General features: G+C 37.0%; 1 protein-coding gene across 2 annotated transcripts in view; it reads left to right on the plus strand.

The window, feature by feature from the left end:
• STXBP5L (syntaxin binding protein 5L) overlaps positions 1 to 16,398 on the plus strand; it is a 219,599-nt gene that overhangs the window by 155,898 nt on the left and 47,303 nt on the right. The window contains exons 17-20 of one of the 2 annotated variants that reach the window (XM_074853538.1): positions 2,718 to 2,843; positions 7,355 to 7,506; positions 9,258 to 9,329; positions 14,989 to 15,054. In XM_074853538.1, the coding sequence (XP_074709639.1) occupies positions 2,718 to 2,843; positions 7,355 to 7,506; positions 9,258 to 9,329; positions 14,989 to 15,054 (416 nt within the window). The remainder of the gene's footprint in view (positions 1 to 2,717; positions 2,844 to 7,354; positions 7,507 to 9,257; positions 9,330 to 14,988; positions 15,055 to 16,398) is intronic. The other variant, XM_074853547.1, reaches the window with a different exon arrangement.

Consider the following 16,398-nt stretch of genomic DNA (forward strand, 5'->3'; position numbering starts at 1 on the left):
GGCCTCTTCAGGGATCTGCTTGGCAGAGTAGTATGGGATGAAGCCCTGGAGGGAAGGGGGGCCCAAGAATGCTGGTTGATATTTAAGGTTCACCTCCTCCAAGCTCAGGAGTGATGCATCCCAACAAAGAGGAAGTCAGGTAAGAACACCAGGAGGCCTGTGTGGATGAACAAGGAGTCCCAGACAATCTCAAACATAAAAAGGAAGCCTACAGAGGGTGGAAACAAGGACAGGTAGCCTGGGAGGAATGCAGAAAAACTGTCTGTGCAGACAGGGATCAGATTAGGAAGGCCAAAGCTCTTATAGAATTAAATCTGGCCAGGGACGTCAAGGGCAACAAAAAAGGATTTTACAGGTACATCGGTGATGAAAGGAAGACTAAGAAAAATGTGGGCCCTCTCGAGAAGGAAAAGGGATACTTGGTCACCCCAGATATGGAGAAGGCTGAGGTAGTCAGTGCCTTTTTTTGTCTTGGTCTTCACTGGCAAGTGCTCCAGCCACACGACCCAAGACACAGAGGTAAAGGTGAAGGCGGGGACTGGGAGAATGAAGAACCGCCCACTACAGGAGATCAGGTTTGAGAACATCTAAGGAACCTGAAGGTGCACAAGTCCATGGGACCTGATGAGATGCATCTACAGGTCCTGAGGGAACTGGTGGATGGAGTGGCTGAGCCACTAACCATCATATTTGAGAAGTTGTGGCAGTCTGATGAAGTTCCCACTGAATGGAAAAGGGGTGACATAACCCCATTTTTAAAAAGGGGAAAAAAGAAGACCCAGGAAACTACAGGCTGGTCAGTCTCACCTCTGTGCCCAGCAAGATCATGGAATGAATGCTCCTGGAAACTACGCTAGGGCACATGAGAAATAGGAGGTGATTGGTGACAGCCAACATGGCTTCACTAAGGGCAAATCGTGCCTGACAAATCTGGTGGCCTTCTGTGATGGGGTTACAGCGCTGGTGGGTAAGGGAGCAGCAACTGACGTCATCTACCTGGATTTGTGCAAAGTTTTTGACACTGTCACGCATGACATCCTGCTCTCTAAATTGGAGAGAAAGGGGTTTGATGGATGGACCACTCAGTGGATAAGGAATTGGCTGGATGGGCACACTCAAAGAGTTGTGGTCAATGGCTCCATGTCCAAGTGGAGAGTAGTGACAAGTGCCGTTCCTCAGGGGTGGGTGTTGGGACCGGCGCAGTTTAACATCTTTGCTTGAGATATGGACAGTGGGATCGAGGCACCCTCAGCAGTTTGCCAATGACACCGAGCTGTGTGGTGCGGTCACACGCTGGAGGGAAGGGACGTGCCATCCAGAGGGACCTGGACAGGCTGGAGAGGTGGGACCGTGCAAACCTCATGGAGTTCAATAAGGCCAAGGGCAAGGTCCTGCACATGTCTCGGGGCAATCCCAAGCACAGACACTGGGTGAGGAGTGGACTGAAAGCAGCCCTGTGGAGAAGGACTTGGGGGTATTAGTGGATGGAAAACGGACTGTGAGCCAGCAATGTGCACTCACAGCCCAGAAAGCCAACCGTGTCCTGGGCTGCATCCAGAGAGGTGTGGCCAGCAGGTCGAGGGAGGGGATTCTCCACCTCTGCTCTCGTGAGACCCCACCTGCAGTGCTGTGTCCAGCTCTGAGGCCCCCAGTGTAACGAGGACATGGACCTGCTTGAGCAGGTCCAGGGGAGGCCATGAAGATGATCAGGGGCCTGGAGAGCCTCCCTTATGAGGACAGGCTGAGAGAGTTGGGCATGTTCAGCCTGGAGAAAAGAAAGCTCTGGGGAGACTTTATAGCAGTCTCCCAGTACTTAAAGGGGGCTACAGGAAAGCTGGGGAAGGACTGTTTATCAGGGAGTGTAGGAACAGGATGAGGGGTAACAGTTTTAAACTGAAAGAGGGTAGATTTAGATTAGATATAAGAAAGCAATTCTTTACTGTGGAGGTGGTGGTACACTGGCACAGGTTGCCCAGAGAAGCTGTGGGTGCCCCCTCCCTGGAAGGGTTCAAGGCCAGGTTGGATGGGGCTTTGAGCAACCTGGGCTAGTGGAAGGTGTCCCTGCCCATGGCAGGGGGTTAGAACTAAGTGATCTTTAAGGTCCCTTCCAATCCAAACCATTCTATGGTTCTATGAAATAGAACTGCCAAGTCATTGTCAATAAGTTTTGAATATGCAAGAGGACCACTACAGAAAGGGACATCTTCTCATCTTGTCATGGCTCTTCGCATTTTCTATTGTGCTTTACTTCAGAGCAAGAAAGTTCCAAAAATACAGAAATGTCCTGTTTCAAAGCATCAGAGGAAAGTATTTTAGATTTTCCTTTCAAGTTGATTATTCATGATGATTTTTTAAGTGTGCATTATATAGCATAAGAAAATATTCTGAAAAAGGAAAATCAAAGCAAAATGAATAAGCAAAAATTATTTTTATTGACCCCCACCTACATCTTCTTCAGAGTTTCTCTTGTAGGGAGTGTTGAAGTTTTCAGATTTGTTTCTACAACAGAAATGAAAGTCAAAACCTGGAATTCCTCCCAAATATCCCTGTTCTGATTGGAATGCCTAGTCTCAATGTACAGTATGCTGCTAACGCTGGTACCACTCTGGGCTTACTAAGGCATTGTGCTTCACTAGTATTTTCTCAAGAGAATCAGTTGTTATTCACGACCCAGTCTGTTTGTTTGTTTGTTCTTATTTTGTACCTCTCCTTCTTAGTGTTAAGACTCGACCTGTGCGAATGCCTCCTGGATACCAAGCAGATCTCGTTATTCAGTTGGTGTGGGTGGATGGTGAGCCTCCACAACAGATCACCAGTCTTGCTGTAAACTCTGCCTATGGACTGTAAGTAACTCAAAATTAAGGTTGCTTTGATTTATTGTTTCTTGCACTAAATCCTGTATTTTCTAATTATACTTTGAAGTTTCCTGCAGACAATTAAAGTCAGAGTAAAAATAATCAAAAGGTGCTATAACCCAGATTCTTGGGGAAAAATTATTTGAACACACATAAAGATTGTAATATGAGATGTTAAACTGCCATTCTTGCCAGTATTTTTACTATTCCTGAATCTTTTCACATTATTCCGTCCTTTCAAATAAAATATAATTACCCTTCAAATCTGTAATTTTTTAAAGTTATTTTGAAAGGATCACCAAGGTGAAATACATTTCATAGAAAATGGTGATGTGATCAAGTGTTAAATGTCATTTATCGTGACATCATATCTTAGTTGGAAATTGTCTTCTGAGAACAGCATTTTTATGTCTGTGCTAATCTCCATTTGCAAGAGAACCAGTGACCTGAAATTGAAAATTGAATAAGGAACATTCAAATGCTAATTTCTGTTTGGAAATGCAAGTGAGTGTATCTCTGTGTGTTTTTTTCCCTCAGGTTAAATTTATTTGCCAATTTTTAATGTTTTCTCTCACTGAGAGTCACCCAGATACATTAAAATGGTTTTCCCTCTAGAAGGTGTTACTCCAATAAAAACTATAGGCTGCAATGGGTGTTACGTGCCTGACTCCTACTGATTTTCAGTAAGTCACTTGACTCTCTCCAGAGACTTTGGAAATTTTAGACAGAGCCTTCACATTTGTGCAAAAATGTTGTCATTTGGGGACTGTTTTGTCAAGTCTTTGGCCTGAATTTCCAGACAGTTTCCTATTCATGATCTATAGAAGTTTCTTTTGTCTTACCGTACCTAGATGCATTTGTCACTTGTACAGATTGTTGGGTTTTGCCTAATTTGCTCCCTTGCAGGTCTCAGGCCTCAAGGCAGCATCTGACTTCAGGAATAATCACACCATTCTCTCACTTGCAAACTACTCTAACGGGTTGCAGTTCTCCTAGTACTCACAGTGGTTTCCTAAACATACCTGATTCAATCAGATGCTGTAAATTGTTTCCTTTGCTAGGAGCAGTAAGAGTTTACAGGACAGTCTCCTTTAAAACACAATATACTAAGCAGATGAGTGTTTCAGAAATAAGTGCATGTATCAGTAAAATAGCCCAATAACCTAAATTTAACTTTCCTACAAAAGCTACCCAAGAAAGGCCTATTTCTTTAGATTTCTTCTGTAGACTCTCTTCTCTCTCCCTCTCTCTTGTCTCTCTCAACTTTTTCCTTGGGCCTATGACAAGGTACAATCCTATCTTTCATCAGAATTTTCGTTTAATACTTTATTTTTTTCCTGTTATCTAGCCTCACAATGTGGAAAAGCTGTGCCACTTCAGCAGGAAGCTTGAGGATATGTCATTTTTGCCATGTTAGTTGTAGGGTTATTTGTGTCATCTTTTGCCTAATTTTTTTTCCTATGATATCAGTTTAACTAGGAGGAAGGCATAGGAAGGTGTGTTCTGGAGTGTCTACTTCAAGTATTCTTTTAATTACTTTGATTTCTGTAACTGTATATTACAAATAATAGGAACTTAGGGTCCCTGATGTTACTGCAGCCATGGAACAGTACTAAAGCGAGATATAAAAGCAAATTTATCCCCAGCAAAGATAAAAGACTTCAGACATTGTGAAATTTTATTTACTGTATTTTGTTTACTTTTAACAGTACCAAGCTACAAATTAGCAGTATTAACACCTATTTATTTCTGCTGAAATGAATCATCAAAACCTTCTTTATGGTATGAAAGTAGGAAAGAAAAATTTACAAAATGCTTTAGTTACAACTGAAGATCAGTTAACAAGTTTAAACACAAATAATAACTTTGTTTTAAAGTATGTTCTGTGGACTGAAAGCAGTCTCTGAAAATTTATTACCAGCTCATGTGATAAAAATTTTTAGCCAATTTACATATTAATTGTCAAGAAAGTCCTATGAGGATTTTATGACACTTCTGTGAAAGGTGTCCACAGAATAGAACATCTAGCAACTAATTCTATTCATCACTCAAAACTGAGAAATTCATTATGCTTATTTTGTATTTGATTTCACAAAGTCTGGGATGTTAGCAATTTATCTGAAGCCTTGTTAATAGCAATATCTGTCTAGATTTTCTTATCATTCCTCAACAGTGTCATAATATCAATGAGCAGTTTCTGATTTTTCTTGGTAATCTTTTTAGTTAGAAGAAATATTATATCCATGCTTGTGTGTGAACTTAGAGAAGTTTAGAAAAATGCAGACCAGGAAGCAATGATCTGTTTTGTTAATTTGCTGACCACAGAGTGAATGATCACCAGCTCTTCTTGTGACTCATGTTTTCCAAAATTAATAAATCTTAGGTTAATAATTTTCAAAATGCAGATGGCTCTAATTTTTGTTCCCTGAAGTAATAACAGATGAGATTGACACTCATCAGTTTTATTCCTTTATTTTTCTTCTCCACCTAGAACATAGCAACTTAGGAACACAGGAATTGCTGTCACACTTTACACTAGTAATCTTTTTTACTTCAATGTCCGTTCTCTGACAATGCCTATTAACATATGCTTTAAAGAAAATACAAAAATGCCGAAAACAAATAGCAAAATAGTTTTTTATTATTCTTTGTCAGTCAATTTGCGTCAAGAAACATGAAGACATATAAATCTTTGCACAGAATGGTTTTCTGGCAAATGCAACAGATAGAGTTCCTTTTTGTCCCAGGAAAACTCTCTAAAAATTATTTTGTTCTTCTATTAAGCATAAAAGGCTTTGGTAATTTCTGAAACAGATACTGCTCTACGTTCATAAAACATGGATTTTATTCCTCAGTGCACCTTATGATCTTTCCACATAAACACAAAATATTGCCAAATAAAAGTGTATTTGTACACACTTTAACCTGGTACACACTTTAACCTGGTGTATATTAGTAGCTGCTTAAGCTAAAGATCAGTGAAGAGTCAGTGAGGGAAAAAGAGAGTATGTTCACAGTATTTCCATAGATGCTGTACTAAAGTCAGTGTTCAGTCAAGGGTAGAAAACATGGTGTAGTAACAACCAGTAGAATCTGAGCTAGTTCTGTAGATGGTCCTTAATTTCCAGTTTGACAAATAATAAAAACTCACCCCATTTTCACCCTTTACTTTTTCTATTTGCTATATCAAAACCTCTTTTTTATAATGCAAGAAGAGGAAGAAAAGGTACAACAGAGGAAAATGTTTTATCTACCCTGCTTCCCCTTCCTCCATCTCATTACTTCTTTCTTTCCTTATTGGTTTTCCACACACAAATTCATATATCTCCGTTAAGATATTGTGGAGCTATATTAAGAACAGTCAGGTAGAGGTGAGTGCACAGCTCACTTTTAATGTGAACTCAGTGGTTAAATATTCTGCAGGGCTTTGAACTGACCACCCTAATCAGTTTTTACATAAAATGACAGAACTTGATGACAAATTATTCCTGATCTGATTGAGCCTGGTTTGGAATTTTGAGTTTCTTTGTGGCTGTACCTGCAATCCTTTCTATCTGGAAGTTAAAATTGCAATCTGATAGAAAATGAGAGGCTTCTGTAGAATAATTGTCAGTATATAATATTTCTGCTTAAATCAAGTCTCCAGCAATGCAGTGTCAAGAGTTTGGCATATGAATCCTTTCAATAGTCATATGCCCTGTGAATTTATTTGCCATTATTTAAATCAGAAAGAAATGAGTCAATTTTGCTAGTCTATTTTAATATTAAATCTCAAATAGGTTTAATACGTTAGTGAGAATACGAAGCAAAGATATTAGCTGCTGAGATATAGGGGTTTCCATATGCTGTGGTTAGCTTTGGACTTTCTCCCAGGTCTTACATATAGACATGTTTAGTGTCTTTTTGTTTTCTTCCTTTTCCCTTTAAACCACCATCAAAATGCAATTTGTAGAAGCATGTCAGAGCAGTAGGGACTGTTTTAGCAGGAATCTATACTGTAGCCAAGCAGAATTGGAAGGAGATTTTACAAATACCTTTCAGATTTGGGTATCTCCACAATACAGCTTAATATATTTCATTTATTATTTATCTTTAGATTAAAATAATTATCTATACATGTATTCGTATTTACATTTTAATTGTATTTTATATATACGTATAGCCATTTTTTAAGATCTACCTCCAGATTTGCAGGCTTAATTTACATCGTTATTACTAGAATTATATTGTCCAGTAAAGCAACATTTAGACATTATTGCAATGCATTTGACACAGAAAGTTAAATTAAAGTGGGAAGTCTGCTTTCTGGTTAGTCAATTACTGTGTTTCAGGGAACAATTTTATAAATTCAGGATTACAAATCTATAAGAATTACAAAATGTAAGCTTTGAGTAGTTTCTGAAGAAAATGTGCAGAATTCGTAATAATAAATAATTATTATTGCTTGCACCACTTAATTACATATTACTAATACCTTTGAGGAACGTTTATTTTCTCAGAGTGGCATTTGGAAACTGCAATGGTTTGGCTGTTGTGGACTTTATGCAGAAGACAGTACTGCTGAGCATGGGAACTCTTGACCTATATGGATCAAGTGATCCATACCAGCGTCAGCCCCGTTCACCTCGCAAAAGCAAGCAGTTTGCTGCAGGTAGGAAATAAATTATTGTGGTTATGAGCCTGATATGTTCTTTGGTTTTTTGCCTGTGGCTTTTTATAGTGCTTTTGAGATGCATGATGATTTGCCGGCCAATGGAGTTTCTATAACTTGACAGAAGAAACCTGCTATGCTTTAGGTACCGACACTTTCTCAGAAACAAAATGTTTTATGAAGTTTATTCTTTTGGGATGGAGGTCAGCAAGTAATTCCCTTAGCTGAGTCTGTAAAAAATCTTAATGAGCAGAGCAGTAAATTGTTTCTCTGGCAGTCACTTGAAGTGTAGTCTGTATGCTATTTTCTTTCTGGTTTCAACAAGTTCATACTAATAGGTAAGACTTCAATTTAAACTTAAGTGTATCTTCTGCCAAGTGCTATTCATTGGTATTTGAATAGGCAGTTGTGTTCGGAGAAGTGTAACACCTCAGAGACGTTATGTAGGTAGCACAAGTAGCTCAAATTAGCCACTTTGTTAGTGAATTGAAGCTCTTGATATTAATTTACTAAATCTATCTGCACCCCATTTTAAAATTTGATGCCAAGAGGATCACATTTGAAAGTCATAGCTATTATTATGCATTGTGTGTTAGAAATATTAGTCCATCAATGCAATTTTACCATACATTTTTGGTTATCTAAAAAATTTACTTGTATGATAAAAAAGTCAGATCTTCTATGTTTCAAATCTTTTTACTCTACATATTCCATAGTAACATACTAGAGTCAGACACAATTATGAAATGTGTTTTACATAGCTGTGAAGTTTTAGAATTAGATTTAAAAATCTGTTTGAAAATGTTGAATTTAAAATCTAACCATAAAATTATAAAAGCAGTAGATTATAATGGGTTTATGACATCAGCATTTTCATCAGCAGACCCTGCACTAAATCATCAAATCCTATTTCTCCATAGAGTCGATGGAAAATTTTTTTAACTGGGAATATGTTTGTACTCCAAACAGAAAGTAAAATTTAGAGAATAAAATGTAAGCCTTCAAGCCTACTTCCATAGAGTCAATGGAATATTTTTTAACTGGGAATATGTTTGTACTCCAAACAGAAAGTAAAATTTAGAGAATAAAATGTAAGCCTTCAAGCCTACTTCCATTCCTGAAAGACCATTTATCTCACTTTCTAGGCATTTAATCATGGCAAGCTTAGTTCTCATCTGTGCCAAGTGTTAAAGATGTAAATTTGTCACAGCTGAGGAGAGAAGAGACAAGCAGCTTTAAGCTACCTTCAGCTTCTCTGTCTGGTTCAGCCAGTCTCACAGCAGCTCCCAAAGTAATTTAAGCAGCTAGCCCTAAGCAACATGCTGCAGAGTCCTGTACAAAAGGTGGAGGGTAGGTGATGTAGAAATAGCTCTCATCAGCACTGTACCACACAAAGGGTTTCTCTGTATCAGTCTTGGCCAGTCCTTTAAGGCAATGTTCCAGTTATGCAGCGCTGTTAGAATGGAGCCCACCGGGGATAAGTGACCGCTAAGAAGAAACACACAATTGCTCATAGAAACTGTGCATCTAAAAAAAGCCTCAGCTGCTTTCTCACCATCCATCCCACATCCTTTACTTCTCTGATTATTTTTCTTGTTATATCTCCCGATTGGAAGGTAAGCATCTGCTGAAATTTCTTCACCTTGGCTGTTCTAGATGCTGGTTATGATATCACTTCCTTTCACTTTAGACTGTTTTTTCTCTCTTTCCTCTGCCTGCTGCTGATGCTGGTGTACTGGCATGTTCCAAAGACAACTTTTGCATGCGTGGCCTGTCTAACTTTTATCCAGATTTAACGAAACGGATCCGTACTTCCTATCAGAGTAAGTTCTATAAAGGTTAGGCAAATAGCTTTATCATGAATGGACTATGCCTGACATAAACCCATGTGTTTGTGCTTTGTAATGTGTTTTTCTTAAACACATTCAGCATGCATGCAAACTTATTATATTTTGTGATGTCAACCATGCTTAATTTTGACAATTATCTTTATTATGCAGATATTTCAAATCTGTTTTCTTCTTCCAAAAGAGTCAATGAGAAAACATCAGTGACTTATATGGGGCGGACTGGGCCTTAGAAATGTTTTTTTTAACAACGTTATGTTCCTGATGACAGTATCTTTCTTTGGTTTTTATATTCATTTTGGTGTACATCTACTTACATGAAGCATTTCTTGTTTTGCAATGGCACTGCCTGGTTGTAGTTATTAATTAATTCTTTCATATTTTCAGAAGAGCAATGTGGCTTAAAAGAGGACCAATTGGATTGGGTACTGTGAAATTTAAAATTTTAATCTTGGTTTGATACTTGAATATTTGGCTTTGGGGAACCATCCCATGCCTCTGATCTTTAATGGGGAATGTAAAGTGGGTATAAAAATACATACATCAAAGAGAGCTATGAAAATTAATGTTTTTAATATCTTTAAATTTTGAATTATAGTGATATGTAATTTAAATATTAGTATTCATCACTGCAGAATGCGATTAACAAAGCTATAATTAATTTTGCAAAAATGACTGTTCAACAGATGAGCTGTAAGTTTCTTAATTAACTGCAGTGCTTATATGTAATTAGGTCTCCAGGATGCCTCTTATTCATCTCTTTTAAAAGTAGTTTTCACTGAACAACTGGATAGGCAATTTTACATTAAATACTCAGTATAGGCAAGCTAAAGGGGTAGCAGTTTTATCATCTCGCATAAATACAGAGTTATGTAGCTATTAAAATACATTTGTACACTCACACAAGAAACTATGCTGTCTCTGAAGTGATTACTCAACAACTGATTTCTATGCTTTTATTTCATAATATTTCATAAAAGTTGGCCTGTTTAGTTAAAAGACTAATCCAGTTACAAGTCCAGCAGTCCGTAAAAGTTTGGTTTATAACGTCTTGAAGTTTGTTAGTCTGGTCTTGCTAATTTCAAGTCTGTAACAGGGAACCTGACAGACAGACAGCAGTCAAAGGTTTGAGGGTTTTCCCCTGGTAAAAAATTAGTAAGTTCTAAGACCAAAAATGACCAACATTTTCCTTCAAAATGACAAACACAGACCAAAGTTTTTCATGGGCTGAAAATGTATTATCTTCTTGTCATCTTCAACCCCGAAATTGGAAAGTCCACAAAATCTTTCTGTATACATCATAACTGAAAAATATGAGTCGGACTCTTAGGCAAGATCATTAACAGCTTCATTTCTTTCCTCAAAAATTATTTGGCTGTTGCTTTTGCAATTCGATACTTATACAGGAGTATGTACTCTGTGATCTATCTGAAAGATGTACCAGGCAATAAGATAAAGAACAGAGCAAGAATGTGTCATAGGCTTCAAAATATCTTGTTAAGTCATTCTCAAGTTATGCTTTGTTATATGTCTTACTTGAGATATGGGTGAGTGGTATTGAGAATGGATTTAGGATTTTGCTTACAATTTATCTCTTCTCGTAAGGGATGATGATGGGGAAAAAAAAAGTTATTTTGCGAAATTATGCAGTTGAAGCTGATATTATTAAGGCAAAGCAGGACCAGTCATGATAAGCATTGGATCTAAAGTTTTGAGGGTTATATAAATGAAAATGGAAGTTAATGGGAAGTCATATCAGGAGTTGATTCAATTAAGAAATGAAAAAGGAAGATAATTTCATGAGGATCAGTTTGAGAGAATAAGACTTGCAGACATTGAAGCCAAAGAAGAGATTATCAATGAGCAAGATACTTAAGACTTTTGTCAGTCATTTTGGAGGTGATTTGCAGGAAGAAACAGTCTAGTTTAGTATCCAGCCTGAATATGAGTGTTAAAGTGTGATGTTCCAAGGATGAAACAAGTATTATGGATTAGAGTATCAGGGAAGGCAGCAGGGCTGATAGCTGTGTTGAAGTAGTGAAGAGAAGACTTCAGCACAAAAAAACAGAGTTCATCTTGGCATGTTAAGTTCATGTCTGGACACTTGCGAGTAAATTTTAGAAAGACAGGATTGCTGCTCTAACTTGGATGGAAGGAATCAAAGTTAGAGGTGTGTATTTATGAATTATTAGGGTAAAAAAATATATTTATTGCCCTGTTTATAGGAGAGAATCTCCTTAAATACTGGGACAGAGAGATAAAGGAAGTCTTGATGTTTCAGTCCTTGAAACTGAAGAGGGGGGGGAAAAAAAAAACAACAGAGAAAAGAAGCAATGTGTTGGAGAAGAGAGGCTTTGCAAAGGAAAGACAGAATGAGCAATGTCAAGGACATCCAATATACAAAGCACAGCAGTGGAATAATTGTTTTGAATCTTAGCCAATAAATCTATAGAGAGCTTGATAAAAGTAACGTATACATGTGTAAGCTAGACTCAAAAGTGTCTAGACTGGACTTAGAGCATTAAGAAAGCACATTCTGTGGTTTGAGAGGTGAAAGTGGGAAGGGAGAAGCAAGAAGGGAAGAAATTAGGAGAAATTTGATCAGTTCTAGGCATACATAATGGGAGAGACTGAAATAATTGTCCTATCAGGGGAAGTAATCTGTGGAAAATAAAAGGCTAAGATGAGGGTAAGTGCAGAGCTGGAGCTAGCTTTCTGGTGTTGATGACCTGTTCCATTTGCTATAACATCTGTTGGCAGCCACCTTCCTTTGTAGCAAGAATATGCTCCAAGCCAAATAAAATAAACTCTCTGTGCAGTAGTGCAGAACTGTGTTGTTAACATATATTCAAATATTAAAACAAGTACATTTTCTGCATCTAGAGAGATAGTGTTTGCAGCAGAGTATAAAAATACTAACTTTCAAAAACAATTTGCATCTCCTACTAGAAATTCATACCATCTGTTGGTAAAACAAGAAAATAAATAGTCTTTATGAAGCATCCAAAAAGTCAGCAAGTTCAAAGTATGTTGATCCGTTGGAAAATAATTTTCAGAATGAAGACTTTTCAGTGGGAAGTCCTTGTACCTCCTTCGGGTCAGTCCCTTGAGAGGATATGAGCAAAAGTAACCTTGGTCTGACAGGAGGACACAGAAAACTCTGTGTTATGAGTCATTATATATCAGTAATTGACACTTTAAATCACACCTGACAACACAGCAGAAGCTAATATAGGTTGAGTTTTAAGTCAACAGCTATATTCTGAACTGCCATTTCCAAAGAATGCATCATATTTAAGCATAAAGAAAACATAGTATGGTAATTCAGTCTGAAGATGATGGAATAAGATAACACTGGGTTTACTTATTGGCTTGTGAATATTTATGATAATTTATTTATAATTCATTTATTTTATGCAAAAATGCAATGGCTTTGGGTGCTTTTAAGTAAATGATCCGTCTGAATCATTTAATCATAGAGATAGAAATTTTAAATTTCAAAAATAATTTTAGCTTCAATTATGAGTTCATAAAAGTTGTTACTCCATGCTAGTCAGTATATTTTTTGATTCTTTAATAAAGAGGAAATGGGAATCAAAGTAAACTTTGAAAGGTATCCATGCCTTTAAAAGTGCTTTAATGCCTTGTGTGATATATTTACATCTTGCATTATTTTCACATTTATAATTTGTTCAAATCAAAGCCAATTTCTTTATAATGTCAATGGGTGCATCTTCTCACAGGTGGTTTTTTACATTGCCACTCTGTTATTTGCCTTTTGTTTTGCTGCTATGTTCTTCTTGCTCTACTTGGACTCAAAATTTGCTGACGTGGGGCTTTTTGGCTAAAAATAGCTGGAATATCTTGTGGCACAGATCGGGCCTACAGAACTTCAAAATGAAAAGAGAAATATTTTTGTAATTTAACTTCAGTAGCTGTTGTAGTCTCTCAAACATTCAAGGAAAGCTGAGTTGCGTGGAAATAAATGATAAATTATTGAAAAGATTTAACTTGGGTTACTTAAAAAGGAAATGACAGTAGAAAATAAGCAGTAGTACAAATAAAAGCTTGAGAGCTCCCTTTCTTATCTCAAAGGGAAACAAAAGACAACGTTTAATGGATTCAACGTAACGCATAAAAATTATTCCAGGTCAAATCAATACTGATGTTTTTCCAAAGCACTCTCAAGGTTATTCTAGCACTCATGCAACTTCATTAGTGGTAGGAGCTTTTTATTCTGCTTGTTGGGACTCTGGATTCTCCCCATTTCTCAGAGCAGTTCAAAATTACAGTGTAATAGAATTAAAATTGTAATCTACATTAAGATCCCACTGTTTTTAATGCAAAGAGAACAGCATTGGTGACCAAATAGTAGCAAAATGTTTTAAAAACAAGAGTCTATATGAACTTTAGACATGAGGATATCTGAGCCTGAGGGTCCAGAAGCCATAAAAATTAAAACACATCATGTTGCAGGAGGCACGGTGTCAGATTAAAGCATATTGAAAGGTTGTGATAGGATGTTTGAATACAACATATGCAGAGTGTGTGTAAACACAGTATCCGTATGACAATAACGCACGTCTGAATGTGGGCTAATGTTCACTAGGCTCGAAGACCCGCGTGCTGTGAGTCCACATTGCTAGCAGATGGATGTCTGGTGCTAGGCTGTCTGCCAGTCCCAGGTAGCCTATGGCATGAAGTGTCAGAGCTCCATAAAACAAGTGTGAACCACTTGATATAAGCCATAGGGCACCATGGGATACATACAGAGGGTTCATCTGAATAGGTATGGCCATGCCCAGTTCACCCACTCAACAGTGAAGTTGAATAAGTGTTGTTGAGTAAAGGATGGCATGAGCTCAGACTTTCTCTCCCCAGCATGCCAAAAGGCATGTTTAAACTTGTACATGCAACCTGTGCCAAAGATAGATCTTAGTTTGATCGCAGAAACAAGCTTAAGCAGTATGAACTAAGATTGCTTGTTTCTGTCTTCTATGGTAGATTGCTACAAATGAGTTCCTGACAAATTTATAAACAATATATAAAAGTATCATGTCCAAAAATTGCATTATATCCAGACAGCATTATCATTGCCTCCGAGTCACTTAAAATGAGCTATCTTGTGTGAAGTCATATAAAAGTTCCTAATATTGTATAGTTGTGATATTTTTGTATTCACTTTCTTATTTAACCAGTACTGTCTTTTTTTTCTTTTTTTTATCTTCTCCCCCTTTCTCCCTGCATTTTGCAGCAGTTGAAAGCACAGAGTTGTTTCCACATCAGTTTGACAGGAATGAATGAGTTTTGTTCATATCACAGACATATAAATTTTAAAGTATATTTACTTGTTTTTTCTTGTTAGGTACAGTCACTCTTTGTCTACCCTGAGGCACTCAAAAAACAAATCTGAGTTAACAAGAGGTGTGATTTTTTTTTTTTTTTTTTTTTAAACCAGACCTAAATTTCTGTAGTGACAGCCTGATAACTGCAGTTATCTGAAATAGATATTTCCCTCGCATTTCACACCGTTCCGTTCTCCAAATTGACTTTAAAGTGCAGAATATCATCAACCAAGAAAGTTGAAGCATGCCCTGTTGGATTGTAACTTAACTTTTTAACTCCATTTTTTCAGGCCTGACTGAACTCAGTGACAGTCCAGTTTCCCTGGAGCTAGAGCGTTGCAAGTCTCCCACTTCAGGTAAAGGTGATTGGCTTCTCTTCCTGCAGTCTGTATAAGCCATTCATGTCATGCATCACTGTGTTTCATTAATCCCTAAGAAGTGAAGTGCATAGTCACAGTTCCAAAGAGAAGAAATTACTGGAGAAGTGCTTATTACATAGCACAATAAAATCCTAAGTCTGTTTACTTAAAGAAAAATTAAATGTACATGGTGCATCTTGAGGTGAAGAGTAGAAAAGCATTTGAATTAACAACATTGTGCAGGTATATTCCTATAGCCTCTTATTAGAGGCTTGTTTCTGTTTTCTTAAAAGGCTTTCTGACTCTTTTTTTTCAGTAGAGAGTCCTTATTTTTTTATATATATATTATGCATATGTGCATGTAGAGAAATTATTTGAAAAACAGCAATATGGAGATGGTAAATTTTAACCATTAGAACCCACTGGTGCCTAAGTTACATAATATACAATGGAAGCATAACCTCAAATAAAAATTTTCATTTATCAACCACTTTGACCCAGCAGTGAAATCTTGGCCATTTAAAAATTTGTAAATGTTTCCCATTTTACCCATAGTCCCTCAGAAGATGGGGTTCATCTCATGCCTAGACTTTTTCTGCAAGTATCAAGTCTGCATTGATCTCTTTAATGTTAGTTCACTGTCTTAAAGATCATTGCTTAGAGCTCTTTTCTAGTAACTGACTTTTAAATGTGATGGAAAATAAGGAGGTGTAGCTGTGATACATTCATTTTGCTTGTGGTATGCATATCACACTTCTTTTCCTTGTGGTTTGGTAAGTATCGATAAATACTCTTATTTTCTTTAGTTATGGTAACAAATTCCCACAAATGTGCTATTCAAATCTTCTGTTATTATTTCACATATTTTACTTTATTATAACAGAACACATTAATCTTGAATGGAGGCCAATAATTAGTGGTTTACAAAAATCTGAAATTAATAAAAGTGTTTCCCTGACACATCAAGAACTAAAACAAAATATCTGGTTTGAAATATGTATTTCCTTGTATTATTTGCAACCCAAATTCTGTAGACATCAAAGTGAAATAGGCTATAATAATATTGGTATAACACAAGGAACTCTTGAACTGGGTCTCAGAAACACATGACATGGGCTTTAAAATCAAGCATTTGATAACTCAGTATAATTAGACTATTTATTCTGTGGCTCACTGGGATTCATCTTTTCAATCTTTTCTCCAGAAATGAGCTACAAACTCTCTTTTTCTTTTTCTGAAAACTAAGAGACCGCTGTGCATATGCTTAGTTTTATGATGAGTGACTCCTATAGCACCTTATTTTTTCTGCAGTTAACTTCATTTTTTCATTCTGCTACTGAT

This window comes from Strix uralensis, chromosome 2 (assembly GCF_047716275.1).
Source record: "Strix uralensis isolate ZFMK-TIS-50842 chromosome 2, bStrUra1, whole genome shotgun sequence".
NCBI lineage: Eukaryota > Metazoa > Chordata > Aves > Strigiformes > Strigidae > Strix > Strix uralensis.